The 25,077-nt window shown below is 37.7% G+C and overlaps 1 protein-coding gene across 1 annotated transcript in view; it reads right to left on the minus strand.

Annotated features, from left to right (window-relative positions):
* Positions 1–25,077, minus strand: part of COL14A1 (collagen type XIV alpha 1 chain) — a 203,988-nt gene that overhangs the window by 138,341 nt on the left and 40,570 nt on the right. The window contains exons 5-13 of the mRNA XM_039227241.1: positions 21,229–21,384; positions 20,280–20,399; positions 18,918–19,082; positions 14,803–14,964; positions 8,082–8,233; positions 6,541–6,670; positions 5,404–5,549; positions 2,503–2,632; positions 300–439 (exon numbers count right to left, since the gene is read on the minus strand). Of these exons, the coding sequence (XP_039083172.1) occupies positions 300–439; positions 2,503–2,632; positions 5,404–5,549; positions 6,541–6,670; positions 8,082–8,233; positions 14,803–14,964; positions 18,918–19,082; positions 20,280–20,399; positions 21,229–21,384 (1,301 nt within the window). The remainder of the gene's footprint in view (positions 1–299; positions 440–2,502; positions 2,633–5,403; positions 5,550–6,540; positions 6,671–8,081; positions 8,234–14,802; positions 14,965–18,917; positions 19,083–20,279; positions 20,400–21,228; positions 21,385–25,077) is intronic.

Consider the following 25,077-nt stretch of genomic DNA (forward strand, 5'->3'; position numbering starts at 1 on the left):
AGTCATAGAAAACTAATATACAACCACCAAAAGAAAAGACATCATGGGGCACCTGGATGGCTCAGGTGGTTAAGTGTCCGACTTTGGTTCATGTCATGATATCATAGTTCATGGGTTCGAGCCCTGCGTCGGGTTCTGTGCTGACAGCTCAGAGCCTGGAGCCTGCTTCGGATTTTGTATCTCCCTCTATCTCTGCCCCTCCCCCACTTGTACTCTTTCTCTCTTTTTTTCTCTCTTTTTCAAAAATAAAGATTACAAACAATGAAAAAATAAAAAAGACATTGTGATCCACAGTTTACCTCATTAATTTCAGTCCCATCTGCGTTGTTATACACAATTCGATAACCAGCGACCCTTCTTGACGTTGGATCCCACGCTAACCGAGCGCTGTTAGAGCCAACATTGGAGATTCTGAGGTTTCTTGGTGGACTTAAGGGCACTTCGCAGTAAGAGGAATAGAAAATAATTAAAATGTTAAATAACATACATGTTAAAAAAAAACCCTAGCATCTTTGACTTCTGAACTACTTACATATGAAAAATTTCACCCAGATAATAACTTATAACAAGGACAATTAACAAATTTGCAAAGAAAGATTTCCTTGTAAAGAACAAATAATATTGACAAATTATACATGCTTAGAAATAAATAAGATTTAGATAAATTCTTTGTGCCCTTCTTCTCCAATCAAGGCTATTATTATTACAGCCTGCTGTAAATAAGAAACCTAATAGATCAAAAACCAGAGCACCTGCAGTTAAATTTTAGCTATTTCATTCAACAGTCATATGATTCTGGCAAAGTCACTCTACTCCTCCTCTCTGCAATTTCGCATGTGTTAAATGAGGTTGATGGCCTCTGTCCTTTCCACTTGGGTATCCATTAGACATTTCCAACATACTTGTCCAGTTAAGTTGCCATCTCTTCCAATCTTCTCTCCCAATCTCTCCCTCTGAGCAAATGGAAATTTCATTCCTCCCATTGCTCAGGCCAAAAACCTTTGAGTCATCGAAGATTCAGGTTTCTGAATATATGTCACCTGCTCACTGAAGCTTTCCATGATCACTGTATGTAAAGTAACCCTTCCACCCCAATGCTACCTAACTCTTAACCCTGGTTTATTTTTTATATTGCACTATTATTGGTCTACTATATCTCTCACTCAATAAATCATAATTTCAGAGTATTAGGGATTAATTTTGTTCTCGGCTTTATCCCCAATGTAGCAGGTTCTCAATATATATTTGTTGACTCAATGAGTAGGAGTCCTGACCTGGATAAATCCCAGTGGCTTTGTGAGACTAAATAAAAATAAACACTTTGCTGTTGCTTTCAACTTATTTAAAGAGGTAATGGTATTTCCGCAGATCCTTGACCATCAATTCCATAGCTTTTTGTACTTCTTCAAGGCCCCCCTTCTGATTCAACAGATTAAAATTTGTCAGTAATCTTTGACAGTTTCATGCGTTTTTACAGGTTTATAGTAAAAACAATTGTTAAGGTCTATCACGTGCTCTGTATGAATCTGAGAAGGTCTAGAACTGATCATTATGATAATCCATGTATCTCATTAAACTCTTACAATAGACTGTCCAGAGATTACAATATCCCCATTATATAGGTCATAAAATTGAGGTAACTTGGCTAAGGTCACAGTAGGAGCAGAGGAGCAATTAGAGTTTAACCCAGGCAATCGATCATTTGATACAAGAGCATGTGACATAGTGTTGAATAGAGCCAGCAGGATAAAAACCTAGAAGACAAATAATCCTGGTTGTCAGCCAGAGCCAAAAAGTGTGATGCTTCTTCACCCCGAAGGCCAACTATTTTCATTAATTCAATACACGTTGATTATTTGGCATTAAAGAGCCTATAGAACTTAGTGACTCTCGTCATACTTAAGGGGCTAACGAGAAAGTATAGGAGAGAGAAAAGTAATTGAATAATTTCAAAGATTGTGCACATTTGGCTCCAAATTTATCTGGAACCCAGTTAAATATAGCAGCATGCTGGAACAATGTCTGATTTCCCTACTGCATAAAAATGCCAGTCCTAGGGTTGCCTGGGTGGCTCAGTCAGCTGAGCGCCCCGGTTCAGCTCAGGTCATGATCTCACGATTTGTAAGTTTGAGCCCTGCGACAGGCTCTGTGCTGACAGCTCAGAGCCTGGAGCTGCTTCAGATTCTGTGTCTCCTTCTCTCTCTCTGGCTCGCCCCTGCTCACATTCTGTCTTTAAAAAATTAATAAATGTTAAAAAAAATTTCTTAATTAAAAAAAAATGCCAGTCCTAGGAACAGGAATCCAGGGACATCGTTTTATAGGACCACCCTCTCCTTTTTTAATCAACTATTACACTTCCTTCCCCTAAATAAAATACACATTTTCTTAAGTTAAAATTAGCTCTTCAGACGTTTCAATATAAACCAGTATTTCCAATTTAGAATCCCAACATTTATTTGGCCTTTTATTACAGCATTTCATCTAAACAACTGAATTGCTCACATGTCGTTTCTTGGCCCGTAACAGGATCGCTGGCCTCTTCCCCAAACATAGCATACACTGTAACCGTGTACTCCGTATTGGGCAACAACCCACGCAATTCAATGTCGGTGTGGGTCTCTCCAATTTTCATCTGAAAAGAACACACATTATCAGATCATTTGCCAATGTGCACCACTCACATTGATCAGAGTGTAACTGAGTAAAGGTGAGACATCAAGGAACAAAATTTTGTCTCCTCACAACCCCTTATTCAAACAGGCTTTAGTCATAATTTTTCGTGATCTTGTATCATCGTATATTAGGAACAGATGTCACAGGACCATACAAAACTGAACATACCATGCATGCTGTTTTAGGATAACTCTTTGCATCTGGACAAGTAGTAATCTCAGCCAGGATAACAGTGTCAAAAATTTAGTCCTCAGAAGAGTGTGGGTGGAACTGAGTCACAAATGTTGTCTAGAAAGAGTATAAGCTCTAGGCTAGCAAGCTGGGGACACAGCCAAGTGGGCACCTCTCACCCCTGGCTAATTCTAACCAGTCCCTCGGCTAGGTACCCAGTGTTTGCCTCAAGCCTGATCGAGTTGGACCCCTTTTGTCGCTCCATTCAACAAAGGGGCCCGCACACTTGGATTGCAAGTTCCTTCCAGGATTCAGAAGAAATCACCGATCAACCCACCTTGACCTCCAATGTGGCAATTTGCTTTTTGATTCCGGGATGATTTTTCTGACCCTTGAAGTCAAAAAAACTAGCCAACACGAGTGCATGACTGCATGGTTATATTTTTGTTTTGGAAGAAAAGAAAAATATCTCCACAGTCAGTCTCCAGTCACACAACTGCCAATGTTATTGTCAAATTAGAAATTTTAATGTTGAAGCATTTCAACATATATAAAATAAATGTAGAGAAAAAATATAATTCACCCTGATGCACCCACCACTCAAATTTAATAGATAGAAACATTTTGTCATATTGACTTCCAATCTTATTTTAAAAAGAGCTAATATATTCAGATAAAACACAAATTCTTTCCCATTCTTTCTGTTCACTACCTCTACCCTAGTGTCAAGATATATCTTATTGATCCAGTTTTTTACTTCTACCATATGTAGTTCTTTATGTTTGACTATTTACAAAAATGAAACCACATCAACATAACTTTTTGCAATTTTTTCTCTGCCAATACTATGCTTCAAGATTTATCCATGTTGACACAAGGGGACAGAGATGCTATTATTTTATTCTCTTATGGTATCTGCTTGTATAAATATGCTGCTATTTTCCATTCCTCTATTGATGAACATGGCGGTCCTTTGCAACATTCTGTTCTGACCAAGTGCTTGCCTCCAAAAAAGCCTTGCAAGAGGTTTCCTTCTGATATGTTCCTAAAAAATTGTACATATCTTCAACCTGATGATATATTTCAAATTATTCTCCAATGCAGCTGTATCAATTTGCATACCAACTTACATGAATGATTCTGCTTCCCGTAATCACTAATATGCAGTTATTATTAGACTTTAAAAACTGTTTACTAATCTACTGGATGTGAACCAGGATTTTTTTCTTTCTTATTTTTTTGCTTCTTGAAGCTGATAATCATTCTAGCATCATTTTTGAAGTCTCCCTTCTGCCAAAACAATTCAGATCAACATTAAATTCTAATGAAGTAAAGCTGTCTAAGCCCTGGAAATAAGAAAAAACCCACGTCACCAGTGCTCTGTTTCTGACGCTCAGATTCACCATATTTTTGGCCCTAACCATTTCTGTCACTAGAGGCAATGTTAAAGACAATGGTTAGACAATATTAACGACTTGAGTTCTGAACTTCCCCTCTTAATCACTCTATTTGCTTGGCCTCACACCCCCAAGGGTTATAGACATTTCCTCTTTATTCCTTGAATATCTATATTATAGTTAATTGTTTGCTAAAATTAAAAACAAAGATCAAAATAAATCATTTTAAAGTCAAAGATTCGGGGCGCCTGGGTGGCTTAGTCGGTTAAGCGTCTGACTTCCGCTTAGGTCATGATCTCGCAGTTTGTGGGTTCGAGCCCCGCGTCGGGCTCTGTGCTGACTGCCAGCTCAGAGCCTGGAGCCTGTTTCAGAGTCTGTGACTCCCTCTCTCTCTGACCCTCCCCTGCTCACGCTGTCTCTCTCTCTCTCTCTCTCTCCTAGAAATAAATAAAACATTTTTTAAAAAAATGTCAAAGATTCAACTTTTTAAATGGAATAATGCAAAAAAAACCATACCAATGCAATACATTTTTCTACTTCTCAAATTAGTAAGAAAAAGTTTCTAAGTCAGTGAACATGGGGGAAATAGCCATTTGTGAATTGCATATAGCAATATGAATTATAACAAACTACTCTAGAATCATCTGCTAATCCTTAGCATAAGCCTTAATAATTTGCATGCCATTTGAAAAAAGAAACTCCATTTCTACAAATGTATCCTAAGGAAATAATCTGACAACCTTGCAAAGTTACATGTTAAGAATGATCACAAAACCATACTGACACAACACATTCTCTAAATGTCCAATAACATGCACTTAGTTAAACATGACCTGATACAAACCAACAATGGAACCCTGTAAGACTGTTTAAAAGGACCATCTACAATATTCTTTAATGGTACGAAAAGATATTCACAATAAACTAAATGAAAACAGAAGACTGCAAAACCGTTCCCATTCGCTGTGTTAAAAAATGCACTGAAAAGGACTTAGAGTAAATGTTAACAATAGCGATATTCAGGTGGCAGGATTACAAGTGAATTGTAATCTTTTACTAATGTGAATTCTCTAAATTTTATACATTAAATTTTTATAATAAGAAAAACCCTTTTTCAGGAAGTCAGAGATCCTGGGACTCCAGTAAGACAGCAGGTGGTTACCTCTTTTTCATCCCCAGCCAGACCTTCTGTGAGAGGAGCATAGAGGATCAGGTATCCTGAGGCCCCAGGCACTGCGTTCCACCTTACCCTCAGACTATTCTCAGTCACATCGTACAGTTCAAGGTCAGAAGCCATGGGTAAAGCCACTGCAAGAGAATTTTTTTTTCTTTTAATGTTCAGCCATTTATCAGTGTGCTGGCTTTTTCATAGTATCTATGTGTTACTATCTGTAAGTAAACACAGCTTATTTTTCAGATGATATTCATCCATAAATATGTTCATACAGCCATGCAAACCCCTTCTGGGAGGGAAAAAACAGTGAATGTTTAAAAGCAGAACAACATCTTCTAGTTTCTTATAACCCACTACAGTGATGGGCACATTTCTCAGGGAGCCAGTCAAGAGCAAGGAGACTCTTCTTTTTTTTCTTTTTAAATAGTTTATTGTCAAGTTGGTTTCCATATAACACCCAGTGCTCATCCCAACAAGCGCCCTCCTCCATGCCCATCATCCCCCTTCCCCTCTCCCCCACCCCCATCAGCCCTCAGTTTGTTCTCAGCATTCAAGAGTCTCTCATGGTTTGCCTCCCTCCCTCTCCCCCACTATTCTTCCCCTTCTTCTCCCTCGTGGTCCTCTGTTAGCTTCCTGCAAGGAGACTCTTCTGACCACTGTTTTATACCCTTCACCAAGCATAGACTCTGACATGGAGCAGCAATTAAAACTAGTCACTGTATCACTTAGTAAATGACAGAATAGGTGGCTGGATGAACAAATACATGAGTGAATAAACACCCATCAACAACACATTCAGTCAGAGACAGTGAGTAGACATGAATGAGTCAGCGGTAAAATTAGTTCATAATACACATTCACCAAACATTTGTTTATTAAGTTAATACATGTATTTTGCACCCTTCATCACCTACACATACCAGAGTTTTATGATATCCCTCTCAATAGGCAGCACCTGCAAAGTGCAATTACAGCAAGGGCCAGTCCCACATATGGCACTGCCATTATTTTCTATGACTTTGATTCAAAATGTCCATAAGTACAAGCTGAGCAGAATTCCAGGTTAGGAAAGGCCCCCAAAGCAATGCCGTACAAAGTCAGAACTTGGTAGAGTTCAATACATACGTGTGGTTTCAGTTCCCCGCAGGCCTTCACTAGCCGTGTGAGAGTATATTGCGAAGACTGCTATCTGATATTCAGTTAAAGACATTAAGTTCTTCAACACCGTAGAAGACACACTTCCATCCACCACCACCTGATTAAAGGACAGTTCAAGGAATGAGAATATGGAATTTAATTGAACTGAAATGCAGAATTGAAACCAAACGCCAAAATAACTCTAACAAGAATGTTTCATTAAATATTTTTAAAACAATTTTGAAAATGTTTACTTATTTTTGAGACAGAGAGAGAAAGAGAGAGAGAGAGAGAGAGAGAGACAGTGCAAGCAGGGGAAGGGCAGAGAGACAGGGAGACACAGACTCTGAAGTAGGCTCCAAATTCTGAACTGTCAGCACAGAGCGTGACGTGGGGATTGAACTCACAAACTGCAAGATCGTGACCTGAGCTAAGGTCGGACCCTTAACTGACTAAGCCACCCAGGCACCCCTCATTAAATATTTTCTTACTTGTGCCACATCCTCTTTTCTACTGTGGCAGTTAATGCTCCTTGAATTCCCACGTGAAGTGAGGCAACTTTCATGGAATATGTCCAAAAGTCCCTTATTAATCCATACCTGACAGAGAGTGTCTTTCCCAGGCTAATTGTTATCCTAACCATCTCTACTTAAAAAGAGTGGACATGTGATATTTTTCCATGGAGCTTTGGGAAGCATTTAGAAGATTTAGTAGTCATGAAAAAGATAGAGCCACGGGAAGCACCTTTTTTTTTTTTTTTTTGGTCCAGATGATTTAAATCTCCCTGATCTACTTCTCTAACATATAAAAGCTCTGCCATAACACATAAGAGTATTATGAAACTTTTCAGGTCAAACAGAGGTTAGAACAACAAAAGGTTAGCACTTCAAAAAGAAAGGTAAAAAGGGAGATTTCATCACATTTTAACAAATTCCCTGTGACTGCTATCAAAGGGAGGGAATGGGAAAGACCCAGTCATCTGGTAATAGGTGTTCTCTCTTGTGATGGCCAAACCATGAAAAAGGATGGCTACAGATGCTTAACTGTGGCTTCTCTATTACACTAATCTCTCCACAAATGTCCAGGGAACCCCAAACCCTGGAGGACCATATGACCACGTAGTTTGGAACGCACATACTTCATTAAGGCAGACAGTTCAGATGACTCCCAAAGTAGAAAGAATACATGAATAGCAAAAAGGGGCTCTGGCCATATAATTAACTACTGCTTCCTTCTGCTTTAGAACACCTTGATTTTAAGAAGAAAAAAGTAAAAATAAGTTATGTTAGAAATGAACACATGACCAGTGCTGAGGGTTATTCAATAGAGGCGGGAGGAGAAGGTGTAAATGTCATAATCAGAGAAATGGGAGGACAAAGTGGACGCATGCAAATGTGCCTCCGTCCAAAGAATTTGAAATGTTTGTGACAGAATGATCTCCTCATGGACGCATTTCTGTCTTGTCCTCACTCCTGTGGAACACTTGAGGGAATGAAAATAATGGTTTGAAAATATCGTCTCCTCATTACCTCGTCTGGTTTTCCGCCCCTGGCAGGATAATACACGACTCTGTATTTTTCCACTTTTCCTGGGGCATGAGTCCAGTTAACCATAAAGCTCCTGGCAGTGACTTCAGAAGTAATCAGCTGTGTAGGCGGCCCAATGGTGGCAAGGGCTGACGCTAGAGTAGAGAAACACATAAAGTGAACCTCTTTCCCAAAGTTACTTCTTAGGCACCTAGGAAACCCCATTAGTTAGAAATGACTATTGGTTTTATGCTACTTCTAAGATTTCATTTCTAGCCAAGTTGATTCAATTATCCATTCTGACATTTGAAACACTGAAACATTTAAGTGTCTGTTATGTACCAATCACTATGGCAGGTTCTGAAGATATGGACTTAAATAAGACAGGCCTTGACTCTAAAAAAACTTTCTTAAAGACATTGCTATAGAATAATTAAAAAAAAAAAAAAAAACACAACATTGACTGAGCATGTGTGTATCTAAAGGTACTCTCTTGAGTTCTTTGGAAGCATTATTTTATTTAACTCTTAGTAGTTACTATTTTACTACTACTTTGTAGGAGAGAAAACCAAGGTACAATGAAGTTAAATAATGACTAAGTCTCACAATTAGTAAATATCAGAGCTGAGATTGATACTTGAGTTTTTGACCTAAGAGTCTATATTTTTAACCATCAGGGGGTACAGTCTTTACCAAAGACCTCAATTCAACAAATGATCAGTATCTAAAAGTAAAAAGAGAAGAAAAGGAAACTAACATATACTGAATCCTCAGTATGAGCTAGATCCAATTTTGTGTGTATTATATACATGTTAAAACAAATGATTCTATAAAAGATTTGGGACATGTAAATTTAAAAATCCCTGAACTTTAGAATTTCTTACCATCTAGGGAATTACCCAAAGGGACTTTTGTAATCATAATAATGGGGGGAGGAGCCATAGTTATTGCACACTTAACTGTGGCTAGGAACTATATTGTATGGTCTATCAGGAACCACATGCAGAGATTTTTGTGGGAAAAGTTGGTCTCGAAAGTAGTCTCATTAAGAAGCTCAGCAAAATGTGTTCAAGAAACTACTGCTTGGCTGTCCAACCTAGTCCCAAGAGAGCTGGTCCAGGGAAAGAGGAATGATGGAAGAGGTGTGGCCAAATAGAATCATTCTACACCCTGGATATAATGAAAGCAGGATATAAAACCAAATTCTCAAAGGAGGATATGGATATTACCCTCTTCTCAGATCACATCCCTGTAAACCAAATAAAGGATGGCAGGATCCAAGAAATACTACAGTGGTGAACTCCCTGAGTTTTGCTTTCACCTCATATGTCCTAAACATGGAGCTAAAGAATCCAGCAACCTAAAAACACCAATAGATACAGACCCAAAAAAGCCCCAACAAAGCCTGCGTTCTCTAGCCAAAGGCAAGGAAAGGGTCAGCCTGCTGAGACAAAAAACTTTCAGGCAATAACTGTTCTACTCTAGACAAATACCACACAAAAACCTGTGGCCCCACCCCTATTCATGTCAATGAAGGATAAGTGGGTAGCCAACACTTCCAACTTTCTTGATTGTAATGGCACACCCCAAAATTCCCACCCTCCCAGCCCAGAGCCAGAACAGTGTGAGAAAAGGCCAAGTAAGGAAGAGAGATAATCACCCCTGACAGGTGGTAACAGATCTTTCCACCACACCCCCATCTGTGATATGAGTGGAGACCATATGAAGAGCCTCGACTTCAACCCCACCTACTAGTATTGAAGCACCACTCCCGTCCCCTCTGGGATGCTATCAGAGGAGATCTAGTTGTGAGTCAGTACTTGAAGAAATGATGTCTGAAAAGTTCCCAAATTTGGCAAAAAAATATAAACTACAGATTCAAGGATCCAAGGGAAGGGACCACAGAAACTCACACCAAGGCATAGTACCACCAAACTTCTGAAAACTAAACTCAAAAGAAAAATCCTAAAAGAAACAGGGATGAAATAGCACCCTATCTATCGGGGTGGAGGTGGGGAATTCTCATCACAGCAGCTTCCTCATTAGAAATCATGAAGGTCAGAAGGGAGTGGTCCATTTTTCAACTATTAAAGCAAAAGAACTGTCCACCCCAAACTTTATATCTAGCACAAATATCTTTCAAGAATGAAAGGGAAATCAACTCATTTTCAGATGAACTAAAATTAAAAATTAAGAGGATTTTCCACCAACAGCCTACCCTAAAAGAATGAGAAAAGGAAGTTCTTTGAACAGAAAAAAAAAATTATGAAAGAATCCTGGTGCCGTAGGAAAAAAACAAAGAGGGCATAAAATATGGATAAATATATTTTACTTCTCCTTTTGAGTTTTTCTAAGATATGGTTTATGGTTGAAGAATTATAATATTTTCTGATGTGAAGCTGAATATATATAAAGAAAACATTTAAGCCACTTATATTATACACAGGTGTGATAAAGGAACTTGAAGGGAGGTAAGGGTTTCTACACTTCACTCAAACTGCCAAATGTCAACACCAGCAGACTGGAATAATTTATATGTATATATAATATTATACCTAGAGCAACCACCGAAAAAGCTATATAAAGAGATTCCAGGGGAAAAAAACTCACTACAAATACCCAAAAAATAACATTCTAAAAACTGTAAGAAACCAACAGGAAAAAAAGATAAGGAGCACAGAGAAATGAAAACCAGAAAGAACAAACAAGAGAATGAAAAACCCAACCAAATACATATCAGGCTTAAACCCAAATATATCAGTAATTACATTAAGGGAAATTGCCTAAATATACGAATTAAAAAGAAGAGATTAGCAGAGTAGATTAAGACATAAACCTATACGGAATTCTCTTCAAATGCGACATAGGTAGGTTGAACATAGATGGATTTAAAAAGTTATATCATGTAAACATTACTCAAAAGGGAGTAGAAATGGCTATATTAAGATCAGATAAATATATTAATATAACACTTCAGAACAAAGAAAATGAGTAAAGGCAGAGAGGGACACTACATAATCATAAATGGTTTATCCACTAAAAAAATATAGCATCCTAAATATGTATGCACCAAACAAAGAACTGCAAAATATATAAAGTAAAACCTGAAAGAACTGGAAGAAGTAATAGACAAATGCATGATTATAGATGGAGACTTCAACATCTCTCCCTCAATTATTGATAAAATGACTAGACAGAAAAATTAACAAGGACATAGAACTCAACAAGACCATTAATCAAAAGGATCCAGTCAAAACTCATAGAACATTGTACCTGACGATAGCAGAATACACATACTTTTCAAGCATCCACAGAGCATGTACCAAGATAAACCATATTTTAGACCATAAAACAAACCTTAGAAAATTTAAAACAATGAAAATCACACAGAGTGTGTTCTTTAATGACAATGACACCAAACTAGAAACCAGTCATGGACAGGTAACAGAAAAACATGCAAACACTGTGAAACTATCCCTGTAAATAATCAATGAATCAAAGAGGGCATGTCAAAGAAGGTCAAAAAATATTTTGAAATGAATGAAAATGAAAACACAAAATATTGAAATTTTTAGACCTCTTCTAAAGCAGTGCTTAGAAGGAAAATTATAACATGAAAGTAATTACATTATAAAAGAGGAAACATCTCAAATCAGTATCTAAGTACTCACCTCAACAACAATCTAGAAGAGTATGAGCACGATAAATTCAAAACCAGTAAAAGAAAGAAAATAAGAAAAATAAGAGCAGAGATCGATGACATTAAAAGCAGAAGAAAAACAGAAAATCAATGAAACCAAGAGCCAGTTATTTGAAAAGTTTTTTGGGTTTCTTTGTTTGTTTGTTTTTAAAAACAAACCTCAAGCCTAAGAAAAAGAGAGAGAGAGAGAGAACACAAAAATTACCTATATCGAGGGGGTGGGGGGGGCATCACTGTAGACCCTGCAGACATCAAATGAATAATAAGGGAATACTACAGATAACTCTCCATACCTATATTCTACAAATTCTATGGAATGAACCAATTCCTTGAAAAGCAGAAATTCTTTCCCTAAGATGAGGAATAAGCCAAGGACGTTCATTCTCATCACTCCTATTCATCACAGTACTGGAAATTTTAGCCAGTGAAACAAGGCGAGAAAATAAAAAACACACAGATCAAAAGCACAGAAATAAAACTATCCTGATTTGGGAAGGGTACGATTTATTTCTTAAGTTAGAAAATTCCTGAAAATCTAGAGAAAAAAGCCTAGGATTGATTAGCAAGTTAAAATAATAAGGTCATAGGATACAAACAAACATACAAAAATGTTAATTGGATCTGTATATACTAGCAATGAACATGTGGACATCAAATTAAAAAATAAAATACAACAAAAATAACTCAAAATAAAATGAAACACTTAACTGTACATTGAACAAAACCTGTTTAGAGCCTGTATCCTGAGAACTACAAAATGCCCATGAAGAAATCAAAGACTATCTAAACAAATGGAGGGACTTAGCATCTTTGAGAACTAGTAGAATCAACACAGGAAGGATGTCAATTCTTCCTGCATTAATATTTGATAATTGAGACTTGATTTAATGCCATTCCAAACAAAATCGCAACAAGATTTTTTGTAGGATAAAGATTTTTCTCACATTTGGGGCGCCTGGGTGGCTCAGTCAGTTAAGTGTCTGACTTCAGCTCAGCACATAATCTCATGGTTCATGAGTTCAAGTCTGCGCATCAGGCTCTGTGCTGACAGCTCAGAGCCTGGAGTCTGCTTCAGATTCTGTGTTTCCTTCTCTCTGCCCTCCCCTGCTTACACCCTGTCTCCTTCTCTCTCAAAAATAAATAAACATTAAAAAATTCTTTAATAAAAAACAGGTTTTTACACTTACATGGAAAGGTAAAGAAAGTAAAATAGTGAAAACAATTTTGAAACAGAAAAATCAAGTGGGAGAACTCAGTCTATTCAATCTCAAGACTTCTAGAGCTATAGTAAGCCAAGACTGTATGATTTTGGAAAAGGGTTAGGCTCATAGACTCAACAGAGCAGATTAGAGAACCCAGATATAAACCCACATGGATCTGCCGAACTGAAATTCAACAAAGGTACAAAGCAATTGAGCGGCAGGAAGTAGTGCTGGAGTAATTGCACGTTGATAAGCAAAAAACAAAACAAAAACAAAGCAAAAAAACAAAAAAATGCCTTGAACTAAATTTCAAATCTCTTACAAAATTTAACTCCGATCAGACTTAAATGTAAAACATAAAATGTAGAGTAAAAATACAAAGGGAAATTTTTACAATTTATGGCCAAAGAATCCTTAGACTTGATAGCAAAAGCAATAACCATCAAATGAAAAATTGATAAATTGGAGCTCATCAAAATTTAAAACTTTTGCTCTGCAAGAGACCTTGTTAAAAGGATAAAAAGACTAGCTACAGACTGTGGGGAAACAGTAACAAACCACATATCTAACAAAGGATAAATATCCTGAATATAAATGAAGAATTGTCAAAATTCGACAGTTAAAAACTAAACACACACACACACACACACACACGCACGTCTAACTAGAAAATGAGCAAAAGACATGAACAAGCAAAGAGCAAATACAGATGCAAAATAAGCATGTGAAAAGACGCTTCATTAGTCTTCAGGGAAATGCAAATGAAAACCACAACGAGATATCACTACACACCTACAAGAATGCCTAAAATAAAATACAGTAAGAACAGCAAATATCGGTGACAATGCACAGAAACATATTCACTCATATATTGCTGGTGGGAATGTAGAATGCTATAGCCATTCTGGAAAACAGTTTGGCAGTTTCTTAGCTAAAACTAAGCTAAATTAAACATGGTACTACAATATGGTGCAGCAACTGCAGTCCTGGGCATTGTTCCCACAGAGAAGAAAACTTACGTTCATACAAGAACCTATCCGCAAACATTCATAGCAGCTTTGTTTCTAACAGCCAAAAACAGAAACCACTCAGATGTCTTTCAGTGGGTTTATGGTTAAACAGACCATGGTCCGTCTGTACCTTGGAATATGACACAGCAGTAAAAAGGAAAGAGCTACTGATACACGCAACAAGTAAGATGAATGGCCAGGAATTATCCTGAAGAAAAAAAGCCAGCCCCCAAAGATTACATACTGCATAACTCCATTTATGTAAGTTCAAAATGGAAAACATTGAGAGATGGAGAACGTATCAGTGGTTGCCAAGGGTCAGGGAGAGGTTATGGGGAGGGATAAGTGAACGTGGCCATAAAAGGACAACAGGAATGATAGCCACGGTGATGGGAATGTTCTGTATCTTGGCTATCAATGCTAGTACCCTGCCTGGGATAGTGTACTGTAGTTCTGGTATGTTACCATAAGGGGAATTGGTAAAGTATACACGATCTCTCTCTACATTCTTTCTTATAACTTTATATAAATGTACAATTATCTCAAAACCCAAAGCTTAGTTAAAAAAGCAAACATGATGGTCTAAATGCAATACCATGGAGAAAATTATCTAGTGGTTAAACTCTCCCTCTCTCAGTGGGATGTCAGTGAATTCTCTTTTCTACTCTGATGATTCACATCTTAGGGGAATAAAGGACTCTTTTAGAAAGTCAACATAAAAAAATGATAAGAATGCTCATAATCCATGATAGACTTTGGCGCAGGGTAATATCCACATGCACAGGATGACCGCCCTCCGTTCCTTGTTTTACCTTTGATCTCCCTGTCCTGTTCTTCCACCCGGGAGCAGACAGTCCTTGTCAGGCTCTCCACAACCGTGTGCATCAGGTCAAACTCGGCGACATTGTACACATGAGTGCTGTCTGGTTCAGAGGCAATCTCCCGCAGTTCGTTCTCATCAGCGTTTTTCACCCCTTGCGTGGAGGACAACAGGAAGGGTCGTGACATTCATGCCCCATTTGAAACATCAACCATCAGTGCCCACGCCCCTGCAACTGAAGCATCTGCTACTTTAAAGAGGTGCATCTTATGTTAGAGTGTTTTATAAAAGTCACCATCAGAATCATTTTTATTTATTTTTTAATTTTTTAATGTTTATTTTTGAGAAAGAGACAAACAGACAGACAGAGTGTGAACAGGGGAGGGGCAGAGAGAGAAAGGGAGACACAGAATCCGAAGCAGGCTCCAGGCTCTGAGCTGTCAGCACAGAGGCCGATGCAGGGCTGGAACTCACGAATCGTGAAATCATGACCTGAGCTGAAGTCAGACGCTTAACCAACTGAGCCACCCAGGTGCCCCCAGAATCATTTTTAAAAGATTATATCCTAATCTTGTTCGGTATATCTCAGCAGAAGATGTGTTAGTGAAACTAACGTTTGTCTTACATGAATATTGCCAAAGCAATAGTAATTAAACCAGCTTTCTGAACTACCAAAACCTTAGGTTTAAATTTTTAATTTTACTTAAGTTGAGATCTCCTACTGGAATAAAAATTATATATATAAAAGAATTGTCTGGCTATAGTATTATTATATAGCATTACGGGAAAGCTTGGGGGCAAAATGATTTTTTAATAGAGTCGAGTACAACCGGCTGACTAGTAACCACTGCATTTTTGCTAATGCAAATAGGGGAGCTCTGCTTCTCCCACAGTGTTTGTGGAATCCCATGGCTACAAGTCAAGCCCAATGCTGGATGTTAGGAATCCAGCAGGGAACAGAGTGAGACACAAAGTCCTCAGCCCATGCAACTTTTCCAGTCTTTCTTAGCGGTAGATGCTGACACTTCGAGTGTACCTGCTCTGTCCTGAGAACTACAGTGTTTCATGGACCTGAACACATTTAATCCTCACAACCAACCCTACGAGTCTGGCATTATTGTTTCTCCCATTGTCTGAATCAGTGAACTGAGGCCAGAGAGGCTAGTTAGCTTGCTCAAGGAAACACACCAGTCAATGTACAGCTGGGATTCCCACCAGGTAGTCTACATCCAAAGTCACGTGCACTCGCCTACTTTATCATGCTGCTTCTCAGAAGATAGTACGTTAAAACGAGTAAGTGAAATTGTAAATAGAAAAGGTGGGCACAAGGTTAGGTTTTATGGGTGCGGAGGTAGATTTCTCTTCCCCAGGCCTCAGCAAACAAGGAGCCTTTCTTTACAAATCCCTGTCATTGTAATCATCCAAGCATACTTTCTGTAAGAAAGGTGCTGTGGAAGTAAGGAAGAGAGATTACTGAGGGCAACATGAATGACTTATTAATTGCCTGGCTGTGCCATGTAATTTACTTTCCAACCTCAGCATATTAAGTGACAAAGTGTTGGTTGTCTCTGAGCTCTTTGCTTCAGGGGGTTATAAGATAATAAATACTAATGGTTTCCAGGTAATTTTCAGAGAAAAAGTCCAAATCACATCTGTATGAGGTCACTGAAAGTTTTATTTAAAGACTCATCCATTCGTTATCAACAAGACAACAGGATGGAGACTAAACACATAAATTAATCCCATTAGTTTGTCATCTAATAGGATTTCCTCTGTTGGATAAAAGAATAAAATAAAAAATAAAAATTAAATAAATTTCTCTGATGTTTCTTGCCTAAAGGACTTCAACAAAAGCTTCTAAAATGTATAGCTGGGGCACCTGGGTGGCTCAGTCTGTTAAGCATCTGACTCTTGGTTTCAGCTCAGGTCACAATCTCATGGTTTGAGTTCCATGTTGGGCTCCAGCACTGACAGTGTGGGTCCTGCTTGGGATTCCTTCTCTCTCTCTCTCTCTCTCTCTCTCTCTGCCCCTCTCCAGCTCACTCTGTCTCTCTCTCTCAAAAATAAGTAAGCACTTTGGGGCGCCTGGGTGGCTTAGTCGGATAAGCATCCGACTTTTGCCTAGGTCATGATCTTGCAGTTCGTGGGTTCGAGCCCCGCATCAGGCTCTGTGCTGACTGCCAGCTCAGAGCCTGGAGCCTGTGTCAGTCTGTGACTCCCTCTCTCTCTGACCCTCCCCTGCTCACGCTGTCTCTCTCTCTTTCTCCTAGAAATAAATAAAAATATTTTTTAAAAAAATAAGTAAGCATTTTAAAAAATTTAAAAAAAATTTGTGTCCACATGAACAAAATACCGAGTGCAAGAAGAGACAATGAGTTTGATGTTGAAAGCTTTTGATGGCATTTAGATAAAACCAACAAGTTAGTATTCATATAAGAGTATTTTAGGGAGGAGCGCCTGGGTGGCTCAGTTGGTTAAGCATCTGACTCTTGGTTTCAGCTCAGGTCATGATCTCACAGTTCGTGAGCACGAGCTATGTCGGGCAGTGCACTGACAGCATGGAGCCTGCTTGGGATTCTCTGTCTCCCTCTCTGCCTCTCTCCCACTTGCCCTCTCTCTCTTTTTCTCAAGATAAATAAACTTTAAAAAAAAAAAGAATATTTTAGGTGGAGAGCCTGGGTGGCTCAGTTGGTTAAGCATCTGACTCTTGATTTCAGCTCAGGTCATGATCTCACAGTTCCTTTGTGAGATTGAACTCCACGTAGGGCTCAGTGCTGACAGTATGGAGTCTGCTTGGGATTCTCTCTCTCCCTGTCTCTGTTTCTTGCTCACTTGTGCATGTGTGCTCTCTCGCTCTCTCTCCAAAAAAAAGTGGGGGGGGAGAAAAAGAATACTCTAGAAAGAAAAAAAAACCCTAACAACAACAAGAAGAAGTATATTCTGGGGATAATAGCCCCATATCTGTTCTCTTTCTCTCTCTCACACACACACACACACACACACACACACACACACACACACCTTTCCAAACTGAATAGTTTGTTGCAAACACCTTGGAAAAGAGAAGAAAAGGTCATGATGACTTGGAAGGAATCTGTCTTACAAGGATTTTGCATGGCTCATCTCTGCACCCCAGCACCCACCACAATGCCTGATACACAAACTTCTTGAATCAACCACATTTCTAGTAGAAAATCTGGGAATGGGTCAGAGGAATTGTTTCCTGTTTGGGGATTTTGTTTTGCCCTGTTTTACTTTATTTTATTTTGTTTTGTTTTGGTTGGTCTCTACTAAGTAAAAGACCTTCCTGCTGCCAAAGGGAACGTAAACATTTTAATCAAGAGCAGTTACATCATCTGAATGTTTTGCAGTTATTCTGAATGCGTGCCACATGTATTCTTTTCCATGAGAAGGATACCTTATAAAGAAATAATACTGCATAGCTAGAACTTCCTGCTTTCTAAAGAGCTGCAGGACTTTAATTCCGCAAACACAATGAAGTGGTTTCTCCCCATGCTATCAGAGAGGAGGCTGCTATTAGGTGGTATTAAAGAGAAAGTCTTCACTAATTAAAAGCTAACAAACACGTACCTAACTTTTGCATGCCACTTTATGCTTTTCACAACACTGTATAGATGGGATCTCACTCAGAGAGCCTCACACTCTAGGGTACATGAAAGTTACCGCCACTTCCATCTTAAATGTAACGAAATTGGGCTCAGATCACAAGAGTGGGTCCCTCTAGAGCCAGGAGTAGAAACTATCTAGGTCTTCCGGCTTTTTTTTTTTTTTTTTTAACGTTTTATTTACTTCTGAGAGAGAGGGAGAGACAGCGTGAGCAGGGGAGGGTCAGAGAGAGAGGGAGACACAGAATCCGAAACAGGCTCCAGGCTCTGGGCTAGCCATCAGCACAGAGCCCGATGCGGGGCTTGAACACACGAACCATGAGATTATGACCTGAGCTGAAGTCAGCCGCCCAACCGACTGAGACACCCCGGCGCCCCCAGGTCTTCTGGTTTTCAATGAAGTCCACTTTGCATTATATATTGTGTTAAGCGGTTGTGTGTCTGTGGCCATTGTGAAAATGGAACTATGAATAGCACATACCTATGGCAAACAGTTCCACACCAGATTCACGAAGGTTTCTGGAGGGTGGGATAATGTCATCTTGGGACTTGCCATCTGTGATTAAAATGCCAATTTTGGACACTCCAGTCCTTGCTCCTGCTTCTGGTTTAAAGCTGTTTTCAAAAATGTAGTTCAAAGCAAGACCTGGGAGAAGAAATAAACACAAATCAACCATCTCTAATAAAAAGGCCATCCAATTCTGCAAAATGTAACCATAAGATGAATAACTTATTGAGCTAAAAGAATTTTTTACTAGATATGAACTTTCATCTTCATTTTTACAATGACCTTTTACTCGACAGATCTGATGAAAAACTAAAATATACCAGAATAGAGGTAATACAAATAACTGAATACTCCATCATTTCAGTTACTAGCATTTATAAAGAATATTAAATTCATGGCCAATACATGTTGACAGATTTGTTTACAAGAAAATCTAAACCTTTATAATTTAGAGTAAAGCAAGAATACCCACACAGAAGTAACAATCCCAAATATTAAAAATTTATTCACGATTGTCTGAAAAACCAAAGAGTCTCTTTGTCTCTTTTTTTAGGGATAGTGGGGACAGATCCAAAATGATCATTGGACTCCTGCCTTTTGAATGGGACACTTTTCATCCAGAAAAAAACAAATACTGCAATACTGTTATAAGATTTATGTTTAATAAAGTTTTTTGTGGTATTACCAAAAAGATTACACCTCAAACTGGCAAAGAAATTATCAAGATTTCAACAGTTTACTTAAAAGCCAATAATAGCATTGATACTGTTTAAAATGAGCATCTATGTTGTACATCTATAGAAGAAAATAGCATGTACTAAGGTTAAAACCTGTGACAACCCTTGTGGCTGGAATAATTGGAACCTAAATATTCTTACATTCCTTGTTTATCAAAAATACCTGTGAGCCAAAGATCCACAAATATTTTTATGATAACCACTGATGGCAAAACAAGGCCAAAGAAAATACTTTCCTTGGAAATACGGCAGAAATTTGTTTTCATTTAAACGAAGGCTGGAGGAGAAAACAGGTGGAAAGAAGGCAAATGAACTGGCAAAATCGAGGACAGCTGGTAAAGACTTTCAGCCTTCGGGATCATTTCGTCTCCTTCTGGCCCAGCCAAGCCATTCTGGGGATGTTATATTCATATGGCATGAGAAATGGGGTATCTGGGTTTTAATTCTCAATGCTGAGTTTGAGAAAAGAGCCTTTAAGAATTTTAGATTTTAGTTTGATTTAAAAACACTATGCCAAGCCTTACAAAGTGGCAAAAAGAAATAATGAAACTCATCTTCGGCAAGGTAGTTGCTAAAACATGAACTGAACAGAACATACCTGTTAGTGTATTTCCTCCCTTGTATGGTAGATTTCGGACAGCCTCGATGACCTCATCTTTTGTGCTAAAGGCATTCAGGTGCCATTCTATTCTGGGGTCGCCGCTATACTGTGCAAGACCTGGTAAAAAAAAAAAAAAAAAAAGTTGAGAAAGCCCACTCGGATATGATGAGTTATTCAAAGATCTAGTGGACTGTTTGTGAAACTAGCATAGTAAAGGGCCTGATCTTTATAACAATTTTTTTCTCTGCCTCACTATGTATTTTCAAAAAGAATTCTTGGCATCAATTTAAGGAATTAGTTTGGACATATCTTGGGGCAAGAGAAATGTACATATTTTCTAGCCATTTAGAAGTGAGCACCTAATTAGGCACTTGGCATTTAAAAAACAAATCTTATTGTTTTTGTAGATAAAAGGTCTAAATTTATTGGTTCATTTTTATTCTCAAAGGAACAGCCTTCCTTAATGGCTATTTAAAAGTGAAGCTATAAGACTCTATATGATAAAGTGGATATATTGCAACATATTTTGTTTTTTTAAAATCTTGGCTAGAATTAACTTGGCAAAGATTATTTTGTACTATAAAACTATTTCCAATTTCCAATTTTCTTAGTTCAAAATTCCACTGGATTCAGCTGATTCTTTCAAATAAAAAGAAAGCTTATACTTGATAAATTCTTAAACCAGCTGCAACTTTAAAAGTTACTATTAGGCAGAGAAGATGTTGACTTTTTGGGAAATTAAAATGTGTTCGATAATTAACTGAATGACAGCATCATTCAGCATAAATTAGTAGGAATAAGTATTTATTAATCCAAACTTGCGCTCTTGAGAATATCACAATAGATGATTTTGGAATTTTGGAAGCTGCTCTGTAAAAAGTTTTTGGAATCTCTGATGACACTTCCTAGCAGATTTATACACTGTTCACAATAACGGAACATATACCAATCCGTGTCTTCTCTGAGCCCACGTTGAATGCTGTAACCAGGTTCTCCAAGAAAAGCCGGACCAGTCTGAAGTTGAATCTTCCAATACTCCAGGAACCATCCACCAGGATTACGATGTCAGCAATAGCTGGCGTCTCACAGAAAAACTTCACTTCTGCACAGCACAAACCACAAAAGTATCTGTATCACTGCTGGAGCTTTTAAACGAGTGATCCTATTTTACACCTTTCAGATAACTTAGTTCTAAGAACACAATGAAGTTCCTATTAAAGCAACCACATTGTTACCACTCTTCCCTCAAACGCATCCTTACCAGGAAAAATTGTGCTAACAGCTGGCAGCAGCAGGGCCAATGTTCTGGAAATAGTTAGCAAAACACTGGCAGGTTCACACCGTCCTGGCAACTCAAGCCTTCTGTGTGTTTTAGAAAGTAGTGTCTGTGAAAAATCATCCAGCTTTGGGTTTTAGCCTGTAGATTCTTTCCAGGAAAGGTCTTAGCAAACAATGTGGGAGAGTCAGCAGAGATGGGAAGATGGCCAGGAAGCAGAGAGGCGGCTCTCCTGTTCTGATAAGTGTGTGCTGGCGGAAGTGATAGAAGAGAAATACGGGCTTCCTGAATCCACAGAAAAGTCACAGCCATGCATTTAATCTTAGAAAGATACACAGACCTTGGCTAAAGTAGGGAGGGTTCATAGAAGAAGAAAATTGGGAAAGGGCCCAGGAGTTTACCCCAATTCAAATTCTTTTGCATATTGTATCTATGTGAGAATAAGATTTTGTCCCTAAAAATTCCTTAGTAATTTATCTTTTTAAATGGCTCAATTAGGCTTTAGAATAAGGAGCTAGGAAAGGATGCCCCGAGGCCAGAGTGGTACTGCCCAAAGCTTTACACTCAGGGACAACTCTCAGCTGGCAGTGATCTTTGCAACAAAGGAGAGGCTGTGTGATGGAGCGTGGTTTGTGCTTGACCAGGTGGAAACCACGACTTAACCTTCACACAGAGCCAAGATATATATTTGTGTGTATTTCAGAACCCTTAGAGCTTTTCAGTATTGGTAGTACCTTTAGTACTGATATGATTGATTCATACCCTAGTTTGTGCTTTCAAATGGGCTGTATAACTCTGCTCAATGTTCTTATTAAGACCGGCAGTCATGAAAAGTGGGTAGATGTTTCTTTGTGTCCATGTCAACTTGTTGAAATTGTCCTGCAAATCCTTATTTTGTTTGTTTTCTAACATTAAAATGACAATAAAACAATATTTGAAATACATTTTGTAATGTGATCCAAACACAGAAGTGCTTATGAATAAATTGATATATTTTCCCCCCAGAGGAAACATAATCAACCTAGATGGTTAGAGTAGGCAATTCAGTATATGTCCCTGAGCCTACCAGGCTACATTATGCTAAAAAAAAATCTTGTTTTTCTTTTCCCCCAGACATAAATATGCGTGGAATACCTAGATCCTTTTACCAGAAGAGAAAAAAATGTATTTGCCAATGAAATAATCAGATACTCATTATGGAAGCTAAACAGTACAGCTCAATCCAAAGTTTATATATTACATTTTTGGGCACCAAATCTTCCTTCTTTAATAACCAAATACAAAGCCATTACACTGAAATATTATAAAATAGAGCATTGCAAGAAGTCATGGAATAAAAATTAATTTGGTTTTTGGAAGTAATCAAGGAAAACTGAAGTCTTTTGAGCTTTAAGAATCTCTTTCTCTTAAGTTTTTATGGGGGAACTTGATTCAAGTGTAGAGTCCTTTTCTTTAATTTCCAAAACTATTGGTGGATACTGTTTTACCTTTTAAATTAATTTTTGGGTACATCGTAGATAGGGTCTTAAAAAGGAACAATTTCCCCATTTATTTAGAGGAGGAGGATGAAAACTGATATTTCCTATTTTACAATTATTTCCAATAAAAATGTTCTATTTATTTAGCTCAGTCAAGTCATTTTGACCTGGAGGTATAAATTCTATATAGATCCAAAGTAAGCAAAAAAATTAATTGACTATAAATTAGAAGATTGTTAAATTTAATGATATTAAAATTTTAAAGGTGACTCATCAAAAACACCTTAAAGAAAATAAAAAGGCAGGTTACAACTGAGAGTAGGCAAATACAATACAAAAAACTGAAAAAGAATCAGTACTGAGAACAAATAAACCATGAATAGACACAGAGAATAAGAAATAGATATGAACAATAAATGAATGAAGAAAATGTTTAACTACATTAGTGATCACAGTTATTAAAAATCAAGATCACAATGAGATATAATTTGTGCTCGTTCAATGGGAAATAAATAATAAATATAATACCATTTATAATTGCTCCAAAGATAATGAAATATTTGGGTGTATACTTAAAGCATTTGCAAAATATGTATGCTGAAAATTATAGTATTGATAGAAGAAATCAAAGAAGATATAAAGAAATGGAGAGGTTTACCATGTTCCTGGATTGGAAAACTGAACATAGTAGAGATGTCAATTATCCTCAAATTGATCTAGAGGCTTAATGTGATTTCTACCAAACTCCCAGAAAAGTTTTGTTTGTTTGTTTGTTTGTTTGTTTTAGAAATAGACAAGCTTATTCGAAAATTTATATGGGAAGGCAAAGACCCTAAAATAGCTAAAACAACATGAAATAAAGAATAGAATGGAAGAAATCATTTTACCAGATATTGATCCTACTGACTATACAGCTATAGTATTCAGTACAGTGTGGTATTTGAGAGAGATAGACACATACATCAATGGAAAAGAACAGAAAAGCTGAAAATAGACTCATAAAATTATGTTTAACTTTATGATTTTAAATCTAAATTTGATTTTAGACAAGTGTGCAAAACTACTTCAACAGATGGTACTGTATCAATTGGACATCCATGCAACAGATAGATGATGATGATAGATAGATGATAGACAGATAGGCAGACAGATAAAACTTAACCTAAACTTCATAACTTATATCAAAGTTCAAAGTAGATTATCAACTTAAATGTAAAAAGCAAAAACTACAGAACTTAGGAACAAAATAGAAGAAAATTTTTTGAATGCAGAGCAAGATAAAGATTTCTTAGAGTTGATATCTAAAGTACAAATCCATAAAAAGATAAGTCAATAAATTTGACTTCATCAAAAGAAAATAACTGTACTCTGTGAAAGCCCATAGAAATAAGAGTAAAAGACAAACTACAGACTGAGAGAAAATATTTCCAAACCACACCTGACAAAGGATTGGTTTCTAGAATACACAAAGAACTTTCAAAACTCACTAGTAAATACAACCAAGAAATCTAATTAAAGTACTGGTAAAATACTTGAACGGCTATTTCACCAAAGAGGAAATACTGATGGCAAGTAAGCACATGAAAAGATATTCAACATCATCAGCCATCATGGAAATGCAAATTAAAACCACAATGAGATTTCACTACGCACACCTATCAAATGGCTAAAGTAAAACATAGTGATAATCACCCGAAAAACAAACAACCCAGTGAAGAAATGGGCAGAAGATATGAACAGACACTTCTTGAAAGAAGACATCCAGATGGCCAACAGACACATGAAACGATGCTCAGCGTCCTTCGTCATCAGGGAAATACAAATCAAAACCACACTGAGATACCACCTCACGCCAGTCAGAATGGCTAAAATGAGCAAATCAGAGAGCTCTAGATGCTGGCGAGGATGTGGAGAAACGGGCACCCTCCTACACTGTTGGTGGGAATGTAAACTGGTACAGCCCCTCTGGAAAACAGTGTGGAAGTTCCTCAAAAAATTAACAATAGAACTCCCCTATGACCCAGCAACAGCACTGCTAGGA

Source organism: Hyaena hyaena, unplaced genomic scaffold, assembly GCF_003009895.1.
Source record: "Hyaena hyaena isolate Hyena2069 unplaced genomic scaffold, ASM300989v1 scaffold_26, whole genome shotgun sequence".
In the NCBI taxonomy this organism is placed as follows: domain Eukaryota; kingdom Metazoa; phylum Chordata; class Mammalia; order Carnivora; family Hyaenidae; genus Hyaena; species Hyaena hyaena.